Genomic DNA, 22,722 nt, shown 5'->3' on the forward strand with positions numbered 1-22,722 from the left:
CCGTTGACTTCAAGTGTTTGATGGTTTTGTACGTAAGGATAATGTCAATTGGATGATAGTCAATTGATGAGTCACAAAGGTTGTGCAATTTTTGGATGAGAGAAAAAAAATTATCTCAAATTTTAGAAATTTAAAATGGTTTCCTCAGTGGACAGAAACGTTTTTGAAAGTGATAAAATCTTCATATCCCCATGAAAAATTTCAAAAAACTTGCTTTAAACAGTCTGATGGTGTAATTTTTAAGAAGGCAGTCAGTCTGCCTTTCAGTTGCCTTATTCTTTCTCCATGGCCAACAATCGTTACAATCTTGCCATTTGAACTCTTGTCTACATTTTCCTTCCAGATCTTTGGGCCAGTGATGCAGATCATGAAATTTAAGGACATAAATGAAGTGATTAAGCGTGCCAACACGACAACTTACGGCCTGGCTGCTGCTGTTCACACCACAGACATCAACAAGGCAATCATGATTGCAAATGGCGTCAGAGCTGGAACTGTTTGGTAAAAATTACGCTTTCTCTTCAGAATCCACCACCACAGTGTTTCTCTCAATGTCAAGTAATCTTTATTCTGATATACAAAGACGCTGTCATAACCTCAATGTTTTATTGTCCACGATGAGTTGTTGGTGTATAATATGTAAGAATGTTAATATCAATATGTAAGTTCAATGTATGGTATTACAATCAATGCACTATGGCAGATAGCTGTTCAACATCATGTAAATTGGTCAAATATATCAGTAACCAAGAGGAAAATAAGAATGCCCACTTTGCCAAGTATATACGCTATTGTTATTAACTTGAAAACAGTTTTCTTGATATGTTCAAAATGCACAAGTTTTTTTGTCTCAGACATGCAATCATGAGCAAAAATACTTTCATATTTTGTTTATGTTCAGTAGCCCTGCTTGCTCAGCACATAAAAAGTCCTAATACTACAGAAACTCATGATGCATTGGGATTCGTTGCTATGACGACAGCTCTAGTATAAATCCCTCTTAGTTCATAAGTTGACAAACTTGTCCTATACATGTGATAATACAATATAAGCCACAGGGGGACACTCAATTATTCATCTGTCAGCCTGTTTAGGGTCAACTGCTATGGTACTCAGGTTCTATTTGGTGGATACAAATTGGTACATGATCAATACCGTTATATGTTTTCTCGTGTCTATTTATAGACAGAGAAGGTATTAGAGTTGAAAACCAATATGCTGCTGTCAAGAACTTCCGTCTGTCAGACTTCCGTCTGTCAAGATCCGTTGACGTCATGCCATTGTGATGGGTCATATCATAAACTGGTGGGGGGGGGGTGTTCATGGCTCAGGTTGAGGTGTGGGAGAACGATTTTGAGCTATGACAAAAATCAAAAGGGACTTAGCGGCATAGCCACAGTGTTAAGCCTTTCTCCAAGGTTTCTTAGTTGACTACAATCTATTACAGACTACTGAGCTGACGTTAGGGGTACTCACTTTGTGTCTGCTCACTCTGTGAGCGCTAGTGTTTGGTACTGAGTTGCGTGGATATCCCCTCATGGCCTCACGTGATCTGGGCCTGTTGCATAATCTGCAGAGATGATCATATGCCTCCGAGTCTGAAAACTGTCATTGTGTAAGCCTGTCGGCATTTTCCTTGCATTTTTTCCTCATTTAATTTTGCAAAATATCGGCGAGTACCTCAATATTTCAAGACAACCCTTTCTTCCCAATCGTTTCCTGGAGTTTCAGAGTCATATGAACGAAAATGAGTGAAAGTTTTAGACAGGAAAATCGGACGTCGGCCATGTTCAATGTTTACAGTACAATCAGAAGTTTACGTGGAGGAATTAACCAACAACACAGGAGTGTTCATGATGCCCGCCCTCTAGAGGCAGACCCTCCTATATGAAGTACCACATTTGATGCTTGTGGAAAGCTTGACCACACAATGGAGCATTGAAACTTTTAGTAAATGACAAACTGAATAAAAATGTCAAATACTGAGGAAAAATGCGCAAATATTCAAATAAACAGGTTAACTGATTGGTCAGCTATAAAAAAATGAAAATGTTTATGATCAAAAGTTTTGAGATGCGCACATTTTAACAATACAGAAATTATTAACATTATAAATATAAGACCAAACTATTTTTTCAGGGATGGGACAGGTTGGAAATGAGGGTGAGGACAAAGGCACCCTATTGCTGCATGTGGATGCAGCCACACCATTTCATTTACAGCATACTTATTCACTGTGTTGTGTTCAAGTTCCATATTGTACTGACTGTCATACAAGGATAACATAAGCAAATCAAATCAAATTAGAAAAGGATCAATGCTGTTGTGTGGATTTTGCTGAACATGGCTGATATTTCGCCCTATATATTTGGTATCCAGCAAAGGCATATTTTGATGTAAAGTCAAAATTAACACTACATTGCTGACAATATATTTACCGTTTCTGCATGAATTTTTCTTTTTTAAATTATAGTATATTAGTATTTCAAACAGATTAACAGTTATCGTGATGTCAACCCATAATTTTACATCACAAAGACTGTAATTCTGCCAATTTTTTTTTGTTTTTCAGTCATTTTATAAATTTTGCACTGCACAAGATGACTGAACAAATTGCAATGTTTGAATTTGTAAACTCAAAGAATAAAAATCCTTTGGTCACAAATTAAATTATTTTTTGAAAAGAAATTTACTCTTAACACTTTAGCATATATTCTTTACACGGTCATGTATTTCAGGAAAATATGCCTATTAAAAACAGTAATTTCTTCACTTTCATTTTTTTTTCAATACTATGACAATTATCAGCCATGAGGTTATACAAACACAAGACCAGATAAGCGTTTTTCATCATTTCCACAGGACTCTTTGGAAAATCCATTAAAAACAGTTAAAAGTGACTGGAAATGATCACTTGGTATACATTTAATTTACAGATGCCAGGTTGTGTATTTCACATGCACTCAGGTCAGTAAGGAAGTGCGTCATTACTATTTTGGACTGTTAATTCTTATTTCTGAATTGTTTAACTTTTTTCCACATTGAACTATCTTTAGGCAGTTTATACTGTAGCTTAGAATTTTTTTGATTGATGTATTTAATCATCTTTTGGGTTCTTTGGGTCCATATCCCACCTCATGCCCCTACATCATCAACTATTTACCAACAACTCCATGCCAACAACCAATTACCTGACCTGGCCACACATTAGAGAAGGTACAGCGTCATTGACGGTATTTTATATGTTTTTTGGTGCCCTGACTCAACTGTGGTTATTGACCTGTACAGTAATGTAAAGTATTGGAGTGGTTTCAACTTTGCATTGGTCAATTTTCTTTTGCAGGGTCAACTGCTATGACGTGTTTACGACCCAGGCTCCGTTTGGCGGATACAAAATGTCTGGAAGTGGACGTGAACTTGGAGAGTACGGACTGGAAGCTTACACTGAAGTCAAAACAGTAAGTTCTATAAATACAATAGAGGAAAGTGCAAATGGTAGTTTTGCTACAGTTCATGTGATATAGCAAAAAGGTGCTTACAGTGAATTGCTTTGAAGCATTGGCATTAGATGAACTAGACATATTGTCTAAATCGAGGTGTTGCCAACACTGTCAGGTGCAATTAACAGCTAAGCGGTAACATGAGTCGATCATAAAGAAATCAACTCTGCAAAAGTTGAAACATTGTCTTGCGGGATGTTAAAACAACACCACACCACACATATCCACGCACTGCACACCCTGCTAACTGCCCAGGACATATGCTGTCAGGTTTATAACGCCTTTCGCATGTACAAATTTTTGAAGGGATGTGTATGGATTGTGTGCTGGTTAAAAATTGTATTGCTGTAATGAAATTGTAATTCGTTGAAGTATTTTATTTTAGTGATGAATATCAAGTGGGTCAGTCCAACCACAGTCCATATGTGAAATTTGCAGCGGGTACTTGTAGATAATGGATACATGTGGTGTGAAAAATAGTTGACAATACCCATCTGCTACTATACAATAGATGTTTATGCTTCCTAACATTTCGGACGTACACAGACGACCTACATCAGAGGCTATACAGACACAATGGAAAAAAAGGGAACGAAAATTACATTTTGTTCTAGTTGGTCAATGAATACGATAACAAATACGCAGATATTTAGCGTATATTAGGCACTGTAGAAATGTTTTGGTAGCATGTAAAGTCTATGGTAGAAATGTGACTACTGTAAAGAAGGAACAAACAAAAATGAAATAGCTGAAAACAGCAATGAAGTTGAGTAGGGAAATTGAACAATGCAATGTATTGAAAGGTCGATACTGTAAATTCCTATAAGAAACCAGAAATGAACTTACAGGTTTGTGGAACACGTCTATTCGCAACAGACGTGTTCAACAAACTTGTAAGGTAGACATGATGTGGTGTGCGGATTGAGTGGTGTTGTTTTGACTACGTCTGACCTCCCGCTAGCATCATTTCAGAACCTGCCCATCATGGCTTTTTATTTTGGTGTGGGGTGTTACATACTCATCAGTACAGCTATCCTTGATATCCCTGTTTGCATGTCCAAAAATACTGAAAAGAAAACGGAATTATATTACCATGCCCTGCCCGTCGCATTTTGATTGGTCGAGCTGAACCACGTGACTGACCACAAATACACAGTAATACAGGTTTGTTTATGTGCCCCCGTGAATATGAATAATAAGATACACAACTCAAAGTATCGTAACTTTACAGCTTAAACGTAAATCAAAATCAATCACAAATAAAATGGAGCACTTGTAGGTCAAGTTGGATACTTTTTTCTGAAAACATCTCCGGATTTGCCAATTTTTTACAGCGTGCGTGACAGTGCGTCCCGTATTGCTCAGTTTCTGGGGCTTTCCTCTCGCCCTTGCCCATAAATAAAGTTAATGGTCAGCACGTCGCCCGTTATTTCTATAGTATTATGCAGCCAGTGATAAAACACATTACTGTTGCATCAATAGTACCAAACCAGCGTTGTTAGGAATACGGAAAAGAGGAAAAAAAGGGAAAAAAAAGAAAACCATGTTGCCGTATCACTTTTGCTGAATGTCAAGGACCAGAAACAAATATTTTTTGGCCTAACTTTCTATTTAAAATTTGATTTAGCAAGTAAATTTTGATATTTTCTGTTCAAATTGATAGAATATTTTAGAACTTACAATAGATGGTTGCTTTGCCGTGATACAAGAAAATTGTACAGGATTGCTAACTCATAAATGTTGAAAGTGAATCTTATTTGAAATCAGAACACCATTTATAAACAGAAATTATCAGTATTAGATCATTGTGAAAATGCTGAAAAGTATATTGCAGGACATTAGCAGTGTTGTGGAAAGTATGAGTACACGATACTTTTGTTGGAACGCATGTGGTATTTTTCGTAATAACCTTATTGTTTAAGTTCTAACATTTTTATTGCCAGGACATAAAATGAATTTTGTCATGGCTACATTCAAACAAAGTCGAAACAGTATTTCTTCTTATTTGAAAGCCTAGTTAATTAAGTGTAACCAAGAATGTGCATCTGAAAGCCTGTGAAACATGCATGTACTCAGCACAAGACAAACTCTGGCATTATCCAATGGGTCCCTTGAAACTGTTCAAACTAAATGTCCACAGATGTGTACAGTGCTTTGGGTGCCTTGAAACTGCAATCAACATCACTGAATTTTTTTGCACACATTATCATAATATTGTTCTGGATAGTGCGTGTATAAGAATGGATTACATTTGTATAAGTGTACACTGTCAAAAAAGAATTAAGAATTATGTTCCAGTAGTTTGTTTGTTGGCTGTTTACTTGTTTTTGGTAAATTCCTATTTGTTGTTTATTTCCACAGGTAACTTTGAAAATTCCACAGAAAAATTCATAAATGGCAGACTTGTCACCGTTGGTGCCTTCAAAGATGACAAGATGACACCATGAATTAATAAGTTACATTACAAAGTTTCCTATGACAGTAACTTCTTCAATGTACTTGTAGTGCTATAGCCAGTAATCCTTTGCTTTAACCCTTTTCCTGCCAGACAGTATCACTTCCCCATCAACCAAGTCAGTAAAAAGCGGTATTTAGCCAAAATCATATGTATTTTCACCCACTTGGCTTGGTATGTTATAGCAGCTTTAGTCTGTAAAAATCATGTTTACAGTATCTCTGTCTTCAGGGACCTTCAAATCTTCAAGTCTTTGTTAAAATGCACCGTATGGGACATGTATATGCTACACTAGTTTTAACCAACTTTGACCTGATGGTGAAATATGAACTTGGCAGGAAAAGGGTTATAGTCATACACAAATTAAGAATTGACAGGGTTTGTTGTATGATGTAGAGAGATTGAAGAGCTGAAGTTGTGTCTGTTTCAGCTTTCAACCAAAGCATGTATAGCTCTCTTTACCCTTCACTGCAAGAATTTAGTATACTCCTATTGTTTTCCATGATAATATGAGACCTGTACACTTGAAATAGGGGTTATAGGGTGTAGACTTTTGGTTTTTATGTGAATTATTTTTTTGAGCAGCTGTCAGTTTACCGTGATGAGATCATGTGGACATGTACCTCAAAAAAAAAAGAAACCAGTGTTGAAAAGAGGATAAGTAACACTCTAAAAAAGCTATAGTATGATAAAAATATAGGGTAGCTTAATATTCAGGAACCCCAAAAAGTTGTTCTTGATATTGTGTATCCCAGATACAGTGACACATTTTTGAATTATATACCTCAAGTAACCAGTTTGAAGTTTAAATTGCAAAACATGATCGGATGAAGTATCTCACAAGACATTCTTCAGCATTCTTTCTCAATCAGGAAAAAATATGGCCATCATCCTACAAAATCAAGAAAACAATTTCTCAGTCTTTTTGTTTTGTCCATAGAATAATGTTTCTTGTTCTGCTCCAAAATTATTTCACAGTTCCCAGTGTTCATATGGTGGGTATAACCTCTTTGTGTATATTGTCCAATGTTACTACTCACACCAGAACTTCAGTACAATCTAGAATTTGTTTGTCAACAATGACAATTCATATCGCATGCAAAGCATTTTTCAACAAGGCCAATCTTCGCATTCAAACATACTTTAAAGCCCCACTAGCTGTATCTTTTAGCATTATTTTTATGATTTTACTTTCAAGCTAAAATAAGTTTGCGAGAATGTACTAATTTAGGTGTGTGTATACACATATTATTAACTACCCTATGGGACTCTATATGCAATTTTGAACAAGATAAAGATTACACTGCGATTAAATGTTTGCCCAAACATTAAATCGCAGCCCCATGCAAAAAAGCAAAAACAGTGGATACTTTGCATATCTGCACTGAAATCTTCCCATAAACTGCACAGAGTAGTCTAATGTCATGCATAGGGGTGAATGTTTTCAACTGTGACATTGTATGTTCTGTTTCCTTTGTAATATTACCTTTTTTTGAAAATGGCGGGAAATCAAAATGACTGTAAAAATTTGAATTTACTTGTCAAATGTTTCACAAAGGAAGGGTTTCCTAATGCAGTAGAAGCCCATACCTCTTCAAAGGGTGAAATTCAGAGAAAATCAGAGGAGAATATAAAGATATTTTTCAGTCAACAAATCTCAAGAGTTACAGCTAGTGGGGGCTTTAAGAAGAAGAAGAAGAATATGAAACTGTATTTATGTCATCCATAGAAAACTAGGATTGCTTCACGTGCAAAGTGCATGTACCTGCCACTGTTACGATACCATTGCATTTCACAGGATCCTGATGCAGTTCACTGTGTTAGTGTGTTTTTCTTATACTGAAAATGAAAAGAACATTGTATTTTCATGAATTTTTTTTCTGTTCACCATTTAAACTTGACACCTGGGTCATAGAGAGGTCACTTGTACTGCTCAGGATTGCCACTGCTATCACAGAAAATTTGATGTCTTTTTTTTTGCAAAATGCTGCAAATCATGCATAATTTGACATCTTTTCCTCAAAATTGTCGCAAAATCATGCATAATTTGACATCTTTTTCTCAAAAATGTCACAAAATCATGCATAATTTCATGCACAGCACAGAGACAGTGATCTCATATTTTTTGAATAGGTGACAAATGACGTTCAATATTTTTCTTTTCTATGCCATAATGCAATCTTGCCATAACTTAGCATTTTGAGTACTAACAGTAAGGGAGAAAGTGTGCTTGCTGAAAATATGGAAAAAAAAAAACTTTAAGTGCCTAACTTTTTCTTGCCAAGAAAATCCAGAAGAATAGCATCATTGTCTTTCTTTGCCTTCAGACACCGAAAACTTTCACCAGACTATGCATGACCTGCCAGGTTTTTTCTCATCCATGACATAATCAGGGATTTTAAAGCGGCCATGTTGTCTACCAAGGTACTACAGTGATGATATCCATACATAAAAAAATCATATTGAATTATGGGTAATTGAAGAATGATGCATATTAACGTGTACATGGTAGCATTTTGTTCAGGTATAGATTAATTGTGCAGAAAGTATGGGCCAATGACAGGGAAATGAATCGTATATCCATGGAGAATATAACTTAAAAATTCATTGAAGTAATATATGTGAAATGCAATGTGCATGTCCTATATGCACTTACCATTGCTGTATATTTTATTCATGTGTGGTGTATATTCACTCAACATGTACCTCACGATGAGGGACATGTTGACAGGCACCCCATGGAAAAAACATGCGGCATGATTGTCATGCCATACCTAATTATGTATCTTTGAGAATGGTAATGGAAAATAGTTTTCTAACACAGACTGTATAACACATTTATGTTTTTCATTCTATGAACGCTTGTAGAATATCTGTTATGTCTTTAATGTATTAGTCCAGGAGACTCCTAGATTGTCATCATAAAAGTGAAAAAAAAGTCTTAATTTCAGGGCTCCTAAAGCATTTTCAAGTAATACTCGGAATAAATATTATTTCAAAAGATGAAACTGTGTGGAACTATATGGTTGTGAATGGCAGAAAAAGTGGTACATTTATAAGAGCAGATAAACGCCATGAATTCTGCCTGTCCCTTCAGCTTCCATTGGTTCTTGCTCAACTGTGAAGGGCGCCCTCATAAATGAACAGGTACTGCTCTTTTGTTTACCGAAGTGGTGCCAACTTGAGTTCTGTCGATCGGGCGGTTACTCCACTTCAGAGTAAACATGTGTCGGTCCTTTTACAATAACAGTTAGTTTCAGTCTGTGTTCTCCAACAACCAGTATCAGGGAAACCCCATATTATTTCTTAATTGTACATTTCCCAACATCCTTGCATACTAAAGTTTATCAAGTTACAATATAAAACTTTTCCTCAAATGATTAGTTCCGTGTGAGCAACTGAACTTCTACGGCTCTACAGACAAGTTGCTGAAATCTCCTCCATGGAAGACTACAGGGCTAGCCTAGCCCTGAAAAAAAATTGACAGACATGTTAGCACAGATATTGTATAACATTTTTCAGCAGGGGCACGATCCGTTTTAGGAACTACCATTAACATATTTTTGATAAGCAATCAATATCATATTGCTATTTGCCGACAATAACATCGCATATTTTACACAATTGTGTTGTGTTGACAAGGCAAATATGTTGTATTTCGGCACACTTCAGGAACAAGATGGAAATGTACTTTCCTCAACAAATACATCGAAAATACTGAAATTTACACGTTACATGATTCCCACCATGTTTTTGAAAAAGATAAATTAGTTCCGCCAAAGTGGCAAATAAAACAAATCTACATAACTCTGAATGTGGCGAGTGATCGAACAAAATTACAAAGCAGCTTGTCTGAAAAACTCATTTAACGAACGAGAAGAGAAAGAAAAATATCCAAATATACATATTAACATATGAATGCTTTCAGGACTCATCCTAATCCTTCAAGCCTTACAAGGCTTGAAAACCTTGTGATAAAATCCTCAGCTTTCTTCATCATCTTATAAGTGAAATACAATGTATTCATCCATGAAGAAATATAGCATATTAAATGCATAACGTAGGTTTGAAGGGTTATGATAATTCCATCAAGGGTAGCGCAATTTCTAATATTCCAAAACTTTATTTTACAAAGGAAGTGATACAGTATATAATGTCTGATGTTGCATTATTATCGTTTTCAATTCTTGCAATTGCTAATCTTTTGATACTGGTATTGTTATCAAAATTGTGTTTTCTAACAAAGAAAGAAATGCATTTCTGCCAGATTTCTTTTCATATTCTACAGCCGGTTAGTGTCGGCGCCCTCAACGGCGGGCCAGGATCGAATGCAAAGTTATTCTGAGTGACGAAATGCGAGACACCAGTACGTATGTATCATAACTACATACATATATCTCTCGGCGGTTTTGAATCTGCCTTTGTGTCCATCGCATGTCACGCGCTCAGTAACCAAACAGAGAAATTATCATGAAAGTCACGTGTGCTGGGTTCTCAAACCCTCTTTGAAGTACAGGAAATGCATTTCCGTTACTTCGCCTTGAATTTTAGACACGACCAATGTCACTTAGTTTGACGTTAATTCGACACACAACGAGCAAGTGCCCAAATAATCCCTGACTCAAACTAATCGTCAGACTTTACATAAATCAAATGGAGAAGCCGTTGACAGAGACTTTGGAGAAATTCAATCTCTATTGTGTAAATCCACTATACTATTCGGTGCACAATTTATTTCAAGGGTAGCTAGTGGAATCCGATCTCTTTTACCGGTGAATTTTATTACAGATATGTCAATCCTGGCGGCCTTTCAATGAAATCCAAAAATTGAACGTTATTGGAGTTACGAGTCAAGGTTTGGAGTAAGCTTGAAAATTGCATCTCAATTAGCCTCAACTCAGAGAACGCATCTGATGACAGATGACCCTGCGAACAAAGTCAACCACAGGAATTCATTGATCATATTGTATTGCAATTTAAAGGCATTTTACCCCCGACACCATGACTACCGAATTGGATGCTCCTTGACAACGAGTGTTTCGTTTTGGATTTATTTTGTACCAAGCAATAAACACGACTGCAAGGCGAATCCCAATAGTCGCATAAAATACCCCTTCCACTCACTCTTAAACTTGTAAATATATGAATAAATAAAGAGCAGTTTGAAGTATACGCCTGGAGATATGAACACAGAAAGACTGGTTGTTTTGTAACTATTTGGGTAGAGATTGTACGTTATAATTACTATCTATCTACAGTGCTTTATAATCCAAAGATGGTACCTGCGTTTACGGAAGCCTCTTATAAAATGAACAATTAGTCCCTTGCGATTTATCCGTGCGATTTTTTATACGGGATGAAAAGCGGTTTTGGTTCTCAAACTTCGCACTGAATAACGCTGTCAAATGAATATACGCGAATAGAGCTATGTGGAAGTATTGAAACCCATGACCCTGATGAGTGTGTGTTCCGATCCCGAAAAGTTACGTTTTACCTCAACATACAAAGATTCCTGGGAAATGTTGTCTCGCTCTTCGACAAGAGAGTGAAAATCGCCCCAATCGCAAACTACTTCAAGTCGAACGCACATACAATTTTCCAAATTAAAGTCTGTCGAGGTTTGGTCGTTTTTTGTGTTGTCTTCCGCCGCCGAGTACGGAGAATGTGAACGTAAGTGGTTCATATTACTGTATCATGCGTGAAAGAGGCCATAAATGGAAACACGCCTCTCTAGAGAATAAACCTTAGCCCTCTCTGGAGATATCTTTCGACTCAGTAAACCTACCGTGTATTCACCGTCACGATTAGTCACGTGTTCACATGAAATGATTAAGCTGGCTGCCTATGTTTCGCATGGAATACTCAAACGCCGACACGAAAGAGTTTGGGGCGCATCAACGTGCTTCTTCAGGTAGTAGACCTGTGCGCCTCGAAAGTGAAAGACTTAAACTTTTGCTCAAACTTTCCTAAAGGAATCTTTCAACTATTCTCTTTCAAAATGAAGAATAAAAATCGGCGGTCACCGTGAAAATTTCGGTACCAGAGAAACAAATAACCCAAGATTTACCGATATTTACAATTCAAAATGGCCGCCATCCCTGTGTTAACTCACGGTCCCTCCACACGAGGGACCACAAACATAGACAGAGTGGCAACACTTGCATGCCTTTTGGTCCATGGTCGTCTCGGTAGACTATTGGCTTTTTATATTAAAATGAGCTTCAAAGTGTTAAACTTTTTGGAGGCTTTGTTTGTATTGTGGTTGATAATTACACGAGATTATGCGAAAAATACGACGAGATGGCATCGTACTGCCAGTCGCGTAGCAACCATAGTTACTTTGTGAGCTCTCAGGCCAGAAACACTGCTTCACGCCAATCAAAACATAACACGCCAGCAGTTTCATAAACATGTCCTTCCTTGACGCACGTGTAAAAGACAGTATGACTGACCGTAAACCATTGAGTAAAACCAGACAGTATCGATAAAAGACTTTCAAATTTGGTTCAAACACACTCATTATATATTCATAAAAATATGAGAGGAATTTTTAAAACAGTAAAACTCACTTTTCTGAAGCTCAAAACACTCCCCTTTTTCGCCAGCACGTCAATTCTGCTCAGCACCACACGACAACAACAACACAAACTTTGCCGAACATACTTTCGCTTAACAATTGGCGAAAATCCGAAATTACCGAAGGATTCATGGTTGGCGAGAGCAACTGAGGCGAAGCGAACATGGATGGGTTACGTAACCGCTTCACGCCTTAAACAATACCCGTTGCCACTCTATCCATGTTTCTCTATGACTGTATGGAGAAGAATAAAATTTTCGATTTTCGAAAAACTATGGCAGTGAAAAGTTTTTGTACACCAAGAGCTTTATAATGAACCCCACAAGCGGTATATCAGAAAAGAATTGTAAAAGTTTGAGAGTCCGAATATCTGTCCCCGAGGCGTTCTGCGTTCATCTCCTATACAGTAGGTTAGAGCGAACAAAAATCGGAACTTTCGCTTATACAGGAATGAGAAACTATGTCATTCTATTGTATAGGCACACATGTCATCGAAAGGAGAATTGTTTTTGATAAAGTGCGTTGAAAGGAGAGACATGTATTAAACGATTTCTTCCGAACGTTATGATAACTGTTTACCTCATATTATGGATTCACGTCGCTGTTCAGAAAAGCAATGACAAGTAGGCCTACTTAAAATTCTCGTCTCTTACTCACTATATAGTATTTGTCTCTAATGAGCGTTCTATTTTACTACTTTATAATCTTAACTGCTGATTGTTCATACCTAATGTCATACGTATGGTCAATTGTACATACACCGATATACTTTTTCCGTAAAATCGCCTAACTGCTTACGTGTTGGTTCTATCCAGGGATTAATTGATCTTCGTTCTTTAGTCATCGACCTGTGAAAATTAACATACACAGACTAACAAGTTTCTCAGAGCTGGCTTTAGAACTTTTCATTAGAGCACTGTCATCGCGAAATAGGATGGAGAAAGTGTCAACAACATCGCCCCTTCCATCCATCTGATTTAGATAGCATTACTACAAGTAAGAGAAAGCTACATATTCACCCCTCGTTTTCTTTCCACTATAGCGTAACCAAAACATTCCCAGCAACCGATTACCTTAGCCTGCGAACCGTGCTGTGTGTTCCCGGCGTTATACGGCCTTATACGGCGTTATACGGCCTGATACGGCTTTGTGGTGGGAGGCCGTATAACGCCGGGAACACAGCACGGTACGCAGGGCTACCGATTACCCACGATTTCCAGAACTTGCACTATTCTAAAATTTGATTTGCTTCACTATACAGTCAGCCTTTTCAGTTTGCTTCACAGTTTATCTTTGGTTTCTCTCGGAAAAGCCAGTTGCCGAAACAGAAGAGATGAGTTTAAGTAAAACGTTACTGCGTTTACTGTTGCATATATATTCCTCTATTTTTACAGTAAATAAAACCCTATGGGTGAAGAAATTGATAGTTTAGAAATCAATGACTTGGTGATATTGGTTTCAGACTGTCTCTTATGACTTTCCATTTACGTTGCCACTGAAGAACGACTTTTTGAAATAGATACGCGTCGTAACGGAAACGTAAACACCATTATATAGATAATGTTTCCGTCAGTAAATGTAAATGTCTTTTTAAAAAGAAAGTTTTTTAGCGATGACAAGACAGCCACACGACAATACTTCAGTCGGGCCTTGTCTCGGGAACAAATGCCATTGGTATCACGGAACGAATAAATACAAAGTGGGGGTTGTTTCACGCAACAATATCGACGTAGCCCTGCATCAATGTATACATACTCTATGCATACATACATACATACATACATACATACATACATACATACATACATACATACATACATACATACATACATACATACATACATACATACATACATACTACTACATACATACATACATACATATATAAACGTCACGTACGTACGTACGTACGTACATACATACATACATACATACATACATACATACATACATACATACATACATACATACATACATACATACATACATACATACATACATATACATACATACATACATACATACATACATACATACATACATACATACATACATACATACATACATACATACATACATACATACATACACATACATACATACATACATACATAACATACATACATACATACATACATACGTACGTACATACTACATACATACAGACATACATACATACATACATACATACCTCACATACATACATACATACATACATACATACATACATACATACATACATACATACATACATACATACATACATACATACATACATACATACATACATACATGGCTACATACATGGCTACATACATGCTACATACATGGCATACATACATACATACATACATCATACATACATACATACATACATACAACATCATACATACATACATGCATACATACATGGCTACATACATACATACATACTACATACATACATACATACATACATACATACATACCTAATACATACATACATACATACATACATACATACATACATACATACATACATACATACATACATACACATACATACATACATACAATACATACATACATACATACATACACACTACATACATACACATACATACATACATACATACATACATACATACATACATACATACAATACATACATACATACACATACATACATACAACATACATACATACATACACACACACACACACACATATACATACATTTCCATCAGTGACCTTGCACTGGTCAACACCATAAATTACGTCATCAACCTAATAATGAGTTATATCTTTATGTAGAATGATCTGGAGAGGAATTCAGAATCTACCGACAAAGTATGTTGCATTGAATAAACCACTTCTTACGTAAATTACACAGATAATGACAAAATCTTGTATTCATGATCTTGTACCTTTTATTACACACCTTTTTAATTCTTTGCTCTCGACGGGCATGTTCCGGAGGTTTTTAAAACTGCAATTATCCGACCTTTGATAAAGAACCCAGGTCTAGATCATAATGTACTTAAGAACTACAGACCTGTGTCGAATCTGTGTTTTCTGTCAAAGTGTTTAGAGCGCATTGTCGCCGAACAGTTGAAAAACTATTTGGCAGACAACTCTTTATATGCAAAGTGTCAATCCGCCTATCGCCCGCACCACAGTACTGAAACAGCCCTTCTACGAGTGCATAATGATATTATGATTGCATTAGACTCTCGAAAAGATGTAGTTATGGTTATGCTAGATTTGTCAGCTGCATTCGATACTCTCGACCATGGCATTTTGATTCACAGATTGCGATCTCGTTTCGGAGTAACAGGTGTAGTTCTGAAATGGCTACGTTCATACCTGTCAAATCGTGTACAACGTGTATCTATCGACACAACAACTTCAAAAGATGCCTTTTTACACTATGGTGTTCCACAAGGTTCGGTACTTGGACCCATCCTTTTTACACTGTACACTGCACCTCTTGATGATATAATTTCTGCTCATGGTTTGGAATACATGTTGTACGCAGATGATTCTCAGATTTATGTTGTTTGCAATAGCCCCGCAGATGTTAGATCAGATCTTGAATTATGTGTTCAAATATTCGTCAATGGATGATGTCAAATATGCTGATTCTTAATGATGGCAAGACTGAAGTAATTCAGTTTTCATCGCGTTTCAGAAGAGGTGCGATGAAGTTGAATTCCTTAAGAATTGGCACATTTGACATCAGTCCGTCTGCATCGGTAAAAAATCTTGGAGTACATTTAGAGTCTGATGGTTTCGTGACGAATCAAGTAAATAGTATTTGTAAATCTGCTTTCTTCGCTTTGTACAGAATCGGTAAAATTCGTTGTTTGATCGACAAGAAATCCACAGAAAAACTTATACATGCTTTTGTGACATCGCGACTTGACTATTGTAATAGTCTCCTGTATGGGATTCAAAAATACCAACTTGAAAAATTGCAGTCTGTTCAAAATGCTGCGCACGCTTAATAGTCGTACACGAAATGTGAACACATCACGCCTGTTTTAATGGATTTGCATTGGTTACCGTAAAAGAAAGATTCAGTTTAAAATTCTTCTCCTCACTTTCAAAATCCTAACCGGTAAATGTCCAGAGTATTTGAAGTCACTGATAGATATTCAGGTTCAACGACGTGTTCTCCGTTCCTCTGATAAATTATTGTTATTCGGCGTGATACGAGGAACACTACTGTAAACTATGGTTTCCGTGCTTTTTCAGTTGCTGCTCCAATATTATGGAATGAACTAGCGTTTACTAATGCTATTTTAAACTGTTCGGTTCAATCTTTAAGCGCCAGTTGAAAACTGATCTTTTTAAGGAATGTTACTGTGTCTAATGATATGTATTGATTTTCTTTTATTTTCATTCTTATTTCATTGTTTGTGTACAGAGCACTGAGACGAAGTGTAGTGCGCTTTTTAAGAATAAATAATAATAATAAAATAATGACAAAATATGATGGTTTTGTCCCAGTTAGTGGATGCCGATACAACTGTGATACTTACTTGTACATCCGATCTGCTTGGTTTCCAATTTTTTAAGAGAAGTCTGGGCTATTGGCGGGAGATGAGCTTTCTGTCACGACAGTGCAGTCAAGTTTGCGTCCATGTCAATTTGATACGGTTTTATGAAATTAAATTTATCTGATAGTGCGTCCCTTGCGGTCAATAACGATTAAGGAATTGTTTGAAGGTCATGGTCACAGGTAGTGTGCTTGTTTGTCATTACTCTCTCCAGAAATGACATTTGGATCCCTGGAGGAAGGACTCAAATTTGGGAACAAGATTTTAGAATTCAAATATTCATAAAGTAAAGGCAAACTTTTGAGAGTATGATTAACTGTATGTCATTGAGAAGGAAGAATAAAGGCAGAAAATTAATTTCTCTGAAGTAAAAAGATCACTCAGTCTGTTTTGTACGACTGACCGCCAATTCAACGGGCCAATTAGGAACGCATAGCCCAAAGAAAAATGATATTAATACCATAGATATGAAACATTAATATTATTGATAACATCGTTTCGTGATTCCATCGGGTTTGAGCTTCCTTTCCACTTTGCAATTCTTGAAAAACCATTGAACTGGTACGGAACCATGTATGGTGTATCCAATATAGTATATGTGCAAACAAGATGTTACTGTATAGTTCATTTTTTCATAACTATGCCATTAACGTCGTTTTTCATTTATCTGACTGGCCTGTTATGTGTCTATTCGATACACAAAGTGTCACCCCTTAATAAGGTCAAATTGGGCGTGTTCACTTCCATAATAGACGTTTAATCGCAATCAACAATGAAATATTACAGAGCTTAAATAAAGGAAGGGAACGTGTTGGTTAAATATTATCGGGAGAAAAAAGAGTGATGACTCGAGAAAGTCATCGATACGGGGAGAACACTGATTGACCTCGTTGAAAACATTTATTCGGATTAGACCAAAAGCGCGATGCCAGCGTTCATCTTTAAACTCGCCTCAGGGCACGATTGCCGGTTCCACAGCAGCGAAGCAACTATTCGTATTATCGGAAAGTGGCGTTTCTTGTTCAAGGAAAGCTGGGATAATAATCAAGAGTGTGATTTCTTTGCGTTCTTTCGACGCTGGTGCCTACAGTCTGTCGAGGATCATTCCACTATGAAGGGTACTTATTTCAATGGTTATATGGCGTACTTTGCAACGAGGTCCTGACCCCAATATAAAGAAACATTTTGGCGGTTACAGTCACTGAACAATCCAGTTTCCAGCCCGCTGTCACGACCTCGCCATCTTTTAACAAATATCATAAATCCAACTTAATTTCTTGAACATAAATCTCTTGTGTACATTTCACTTACGGCATCCTTTTTATTTTTCTCGACGGATCAGCGTTCTCCCATGGCGATGAATATCTCTGCCACAGTCTAAGAATAAAGTTTCTGATAAGTTGGAGGAGATTACAGTAACACTAATATATATACTGTGTGATATCACTTGAATTATTGGATTCTGCGCTGCATGCACTTCACTTTGATCACCAGGAGATATGGTCGATAGAGATTGAGTGTTAAAAGAGCGATGTCGTAAAAAACCTGCATACAAAATAAAAAATATTGCAGTTACCAGTGCAATTATACGTTTTGTCAAGTATATATGAGTAATGTAGCAAAATCCGTTGCAGAACAAAACCTCTTATTTCAAAGATGAGTGACTGCTCTACATACCGTCTTTCTGTTTATAGGCAAAATGTGATCCACCCTCATTGATGTCAGTGTCTCCATATCTCTTGCTATGATTCAATATTGATGCATAGAAACACTAACTAGGATTTGCTCATCTAGAGATATTGCCGTATACCCCTAGATCACATAAAGAATGAACGCGGCGTTGACCAGAACAAAACAGCTAAACGTGCAAGTATTTGGTGACCGAATCGCCAAAGATTTGCTGATGTATTAACTTCGCGATGACTTTGTCTCTGCGGTAGTTGACCGGACATCCTGATAACATTATGGAATTGATTGATTTCTAAACTCGCAAAAACAGTTATCTGTCACAAGATGGTTACAGAATGTTGAAGGAAATTGGTTGTCAGCGGCTTTTTTCCGAAAATGGTCAGAAAATAGCATGATAGCCGGGAAGAGATCGATGCGTGGGAAGACCATGATACTTCAGTGGACGATTATATACATTAGAACGATGCATACTTCCGTTTCAATCCATCAATCTACATATCAATAAAGTGGGTCTCACATTTTAGAAAAGTTTTCTCGGAAAACGATAAATACCAAATATCCATAGTTCAATAAAGGAAGGCATTATTGACGCCCGTCATCGTATACTTTTTAGAACTACTCGTTCGGGTTATCTTGATCTTCGGTTCACAGCCTGTTCAATCTTCCCGACGGTTGAGTGGAGAGAGAGAGAGAGAGAGAGAGAGGAGAGAGAGAGAGAGAGAGAGAGAGAGAGAGAGAGTATGTATCTTGCCAAATGGACATGGTTCAGCGTTCGAAGATGACATCAACCTTACAAGTGTTTCTTCACTGTCACAAGACTTCCGTGTCGTCGTGATTTCCGGCTGCTTCTCAAACCGACATCTCCATCTTCACTCTTGCTTGTAGCAGCTGAAAAGCTTGTGAATACTTGTTACAATATATCTATCACAAGGTTATCTATATACGACTTTCGACGTTTATCAACGGACAGCAAATTGTTCCGTTTACGATTCCAAGTTAAGAATGTTGACCTTTTGCACGGTAGAAGTAAGCTTACAACTAGTAATTGTACTGATTACATGTATCAGATCTGTCATGATGACGTCACTCTGCTGCAATGTACTTTGAATACACTGATTATGCACTTGTGACCATGACACTATGAAGTGTTCTTCCAAGCTTGGTAAAAGGGAGGGGAAGCTAATTTGCATAACGGTACATAATTTGCATATTCTTTCATTTTGAAAATGTATTTTTTGTATAGTTATTAACATATGAATCGATTGCTCGAAAAACATAGAGGTGGCTTTGTTTCTTCACATTTCGTATTTATCGCATGAAATAATTCAAAATATCTTTCTTCAAAAGACTATCAGTCATGATAAATATCTGACCATAATTTTTAAAAGCAGGGGCTAGGTTGTTTTCCTTTCACCAAATTTCGTGTAGATTGTTGGTTACCAGCACTCATTGTTTGTCCTTCCTGACTTTAAATTGTAGTTAATCGTGCGCGTAATTTCATTTTCACCCAGACCGACTTTCTACGTTTATTTAAGTAGTCTCAAGATTATTCATACACACATTGCAATAATAATTAAAATGACAATAAGTCATCAGAATAATTATTGATTGAGTCGAACGGTGGCGCTGTCAATCACTCACAGTATTTCCCATCATGCTCTGAACATACTATAGCCTAAGCTTAGAATAGCTGATACAAAGTTTGTGAGATTTCCGCATGTGCTTTCGTATGGCGTTTTCAGTGTTCGTTATTTCACAGTGCCTCTATTAAGGCTCAATGTTAGTCCAATTAAGCATGCATTCCCTTCTGGCCTGATCTATCAGCAGAGATATTTAAGATAGCTAGTGTTTTACACGAAGGGATGTGATTGGCTGTCGAGTTTTGATGGCAAGATAACTTCCTTCAAAACGAATGGAAAGCTCGAATCTAATCACGCCAGGTGTTCGTGGGCATGTATCCAACACGGTATAATATCGGGCTTTAAGTAGAGGGTGCACTTCCGACACTCTATGCATGATATTACGGCGATTTTATAATAGCGCAAAGATTGGATGACTTTTTGACCGAGAAAGTGTTGTTTGAAGAGGTCTGATGTGCAGTGAGTCGTGGTGTATCGCCTTATGGCAATTCACTCAGACAACCGCCCTTCTTGAACCCTTTCAGTTCGCTGCTTTAATCTCTCGGAGGTAGATCAGGACAGCTTTGCCGTACGTGCAGTGATGAAACATCCCGTGTAAAGGACCAGGCTCCGACAATTCCAATTGCAGAGAAAGCGCATTTGCATTGAGAAGCATATCATCTCAGCGGAAGTACGCCCGCTTCGTCAAATTGATAACTGAGCGCAGCGAAATCCAGTCATCTTCGAGGATTTAGTTAATCAAAAAAGTTCAGAGTTTTAACTCGGTGTTTCGATAAGAATCTCGGAAGCATGGCGTCGATAAGTGGCACGCTTCGATGCATGGCCCCACCCAAAGTCTGCTCACATTCCTCAGGCGAAAGTTTTTTTCATTTTCATGGCGGACTGAGCTGGGCTAAGCAAATCAAATCTCGCGTTATTATCGTAGGGCATATCGAAATCCCGAAGTCAGAGAGAAAGCACACAGATGATTACAGAGCATAAGACATGGTTTGTTGCTTGAGAGATGTGTACCTGACACACTGATGACATGATGTTTCACCGTTGAGGTGAATCGAATCCAGTAAACGCCAAATTTATGATTAAAACACCTTGCATAAACGTTCATACATACATTGCAATTTTTGCTTATTGTATCTGTGAAAACGTAACACAAGAGAGCTCCAATGAGAGTTCGAGAGACAGAGCAGGAGAGAGAAGAGAGAGAGAGAGAGCCAGAGAGAGAGAGAGAGAGAGACAGACAGAGAGAGACAGAGAGAGAGAGAGAGAGAGGAGAGAGAGAGAGAGAGACAGACAGACAGACAGACAGACAGACAGACAGACAGACAGACAGAGAGAGAGAGAGAGAGAGAGAGAGAGAGAGAGAGAGAGAGAGAGAGAGAGAGAGAGAGAGAGAGAGAGCGCTTTCATGAAAACAATTGCATCCTATTTCCTCGGACGTGTGACAATTAGACTAAATTTTTTTTATATTTTTCCATCATTGTCGTCTGCAGGGATTGAAAGGAGATTGAAAAACCCCAGTACTCTATAGACAGAAATTATGAGATTATAAGGTGAAGCCGATCATGTTCACCAAAGTCACGCACCTACTGATTTAGAACACGCCTTTATGAACAGACGTCGAGGAGAAAGGAAACAATTACCTAGAATTATTGCCATTTTCCTTTGATATCAGATACGTACCTGGTTTAATGTTTTATGAAACCTGAAAGAATCGGGTGCTGACTCGCTTTCCCACTAATTTGCCATCGACTGGTGGCCTTGAATTTTGGTTTACTTTCGATCAAGTTCGAAGTTCCTGTTAGCTCCAACTTGCCGCCATATGCAGTAATCACTGAATTTATTCAGTCTGAAGTGTATGCGCTATTGAGATTTACAACTGCAAAAAGTTTAGGACAGAATTTTCGGGGGGGGGTGGGCTATTGATGTTGAGGCAGTTCAATTTTGCAATACATGAACTCTAAGAGAAATGAATGAAAATATACCGTCATTACACAGAGTGTGGTCGTCTGGCTTCACCCCTTTGCAACTCCGAAACGTACATTAGCAAAAAATATACGAATTGCTCCTCTATCTCATACTCTCACTTCTTACAACAGCATTTGAGTCAACGCGCACGGCGCGGGCTACAATTGTAGTCCAACAGTTCCTGTGAATGTTATGTGATTGGCTTGGCGCATACGGTGGTGGGTCACGTGACAAAAAAGTGAGCGAATTCAGCAAGTCACGTTTAACTGTCACAACGACTCTGATGAAGAATGCTGACGCCGTTATTCAAAGCATTTCATATTCATTTGAATTTTTTAATTATCAATCTCCTTCG

At 37.5% G+C, this 22,722-nt stretch overlaps 1 protein-coding gene across 4 annotated transcripts in view; it reads left to right on the top strand.

Annotated features, from left to right (window-relative positions):
• The window catches only part of LOC139143560 (aldehyde dehydrogenase, mitochondrial-like), an 80,275-nt gene extending 71,312 nt beyond the window's left edge, over positions 1-8,963 (top strand). For 3 of the 4 annotated variants that reach the window (XM_070713992.1, XM_070713991.1, XM_070713994.1), the window contains 3 exons: positions 344-501; positions 3,344-3,458; positions 5,862-8,963. In XM_070713992.1, the coding sequence (XP_070570093.1) occupies positions 344-501; positions 3,344-3,458; positions 5,862-5,894 (306 nt within the window). In that variant the 3' untranslated portion in view covers positions 5,895-8,963. Of the gene's footprint in view, positions 1-343; positions 502-1,094; positions 1,201-3,343; positions 3,459-5,861 lie in introns of those variants that run through there. The other variant, XM_070713993.1, reaches the window with a different exon arrangement.
• Positions 8,964-22,722: the final 13,759 nt, after the last annotated feature.

This window comes from Ptychodera flava, chromosome 11 (genome assembly GCF_041260155.1).
Source record: "Ptychodera flava strain L36383 chromosome 11, AS_Pfla_20210202, whole genome shotgun sequence".
Classification (NCBI taxonomy): Eukaryota; Metazoa; Hemichordata; class Enteropneusta; family Ptychoderidae; genus Ptychodera; species Ptychodera flava.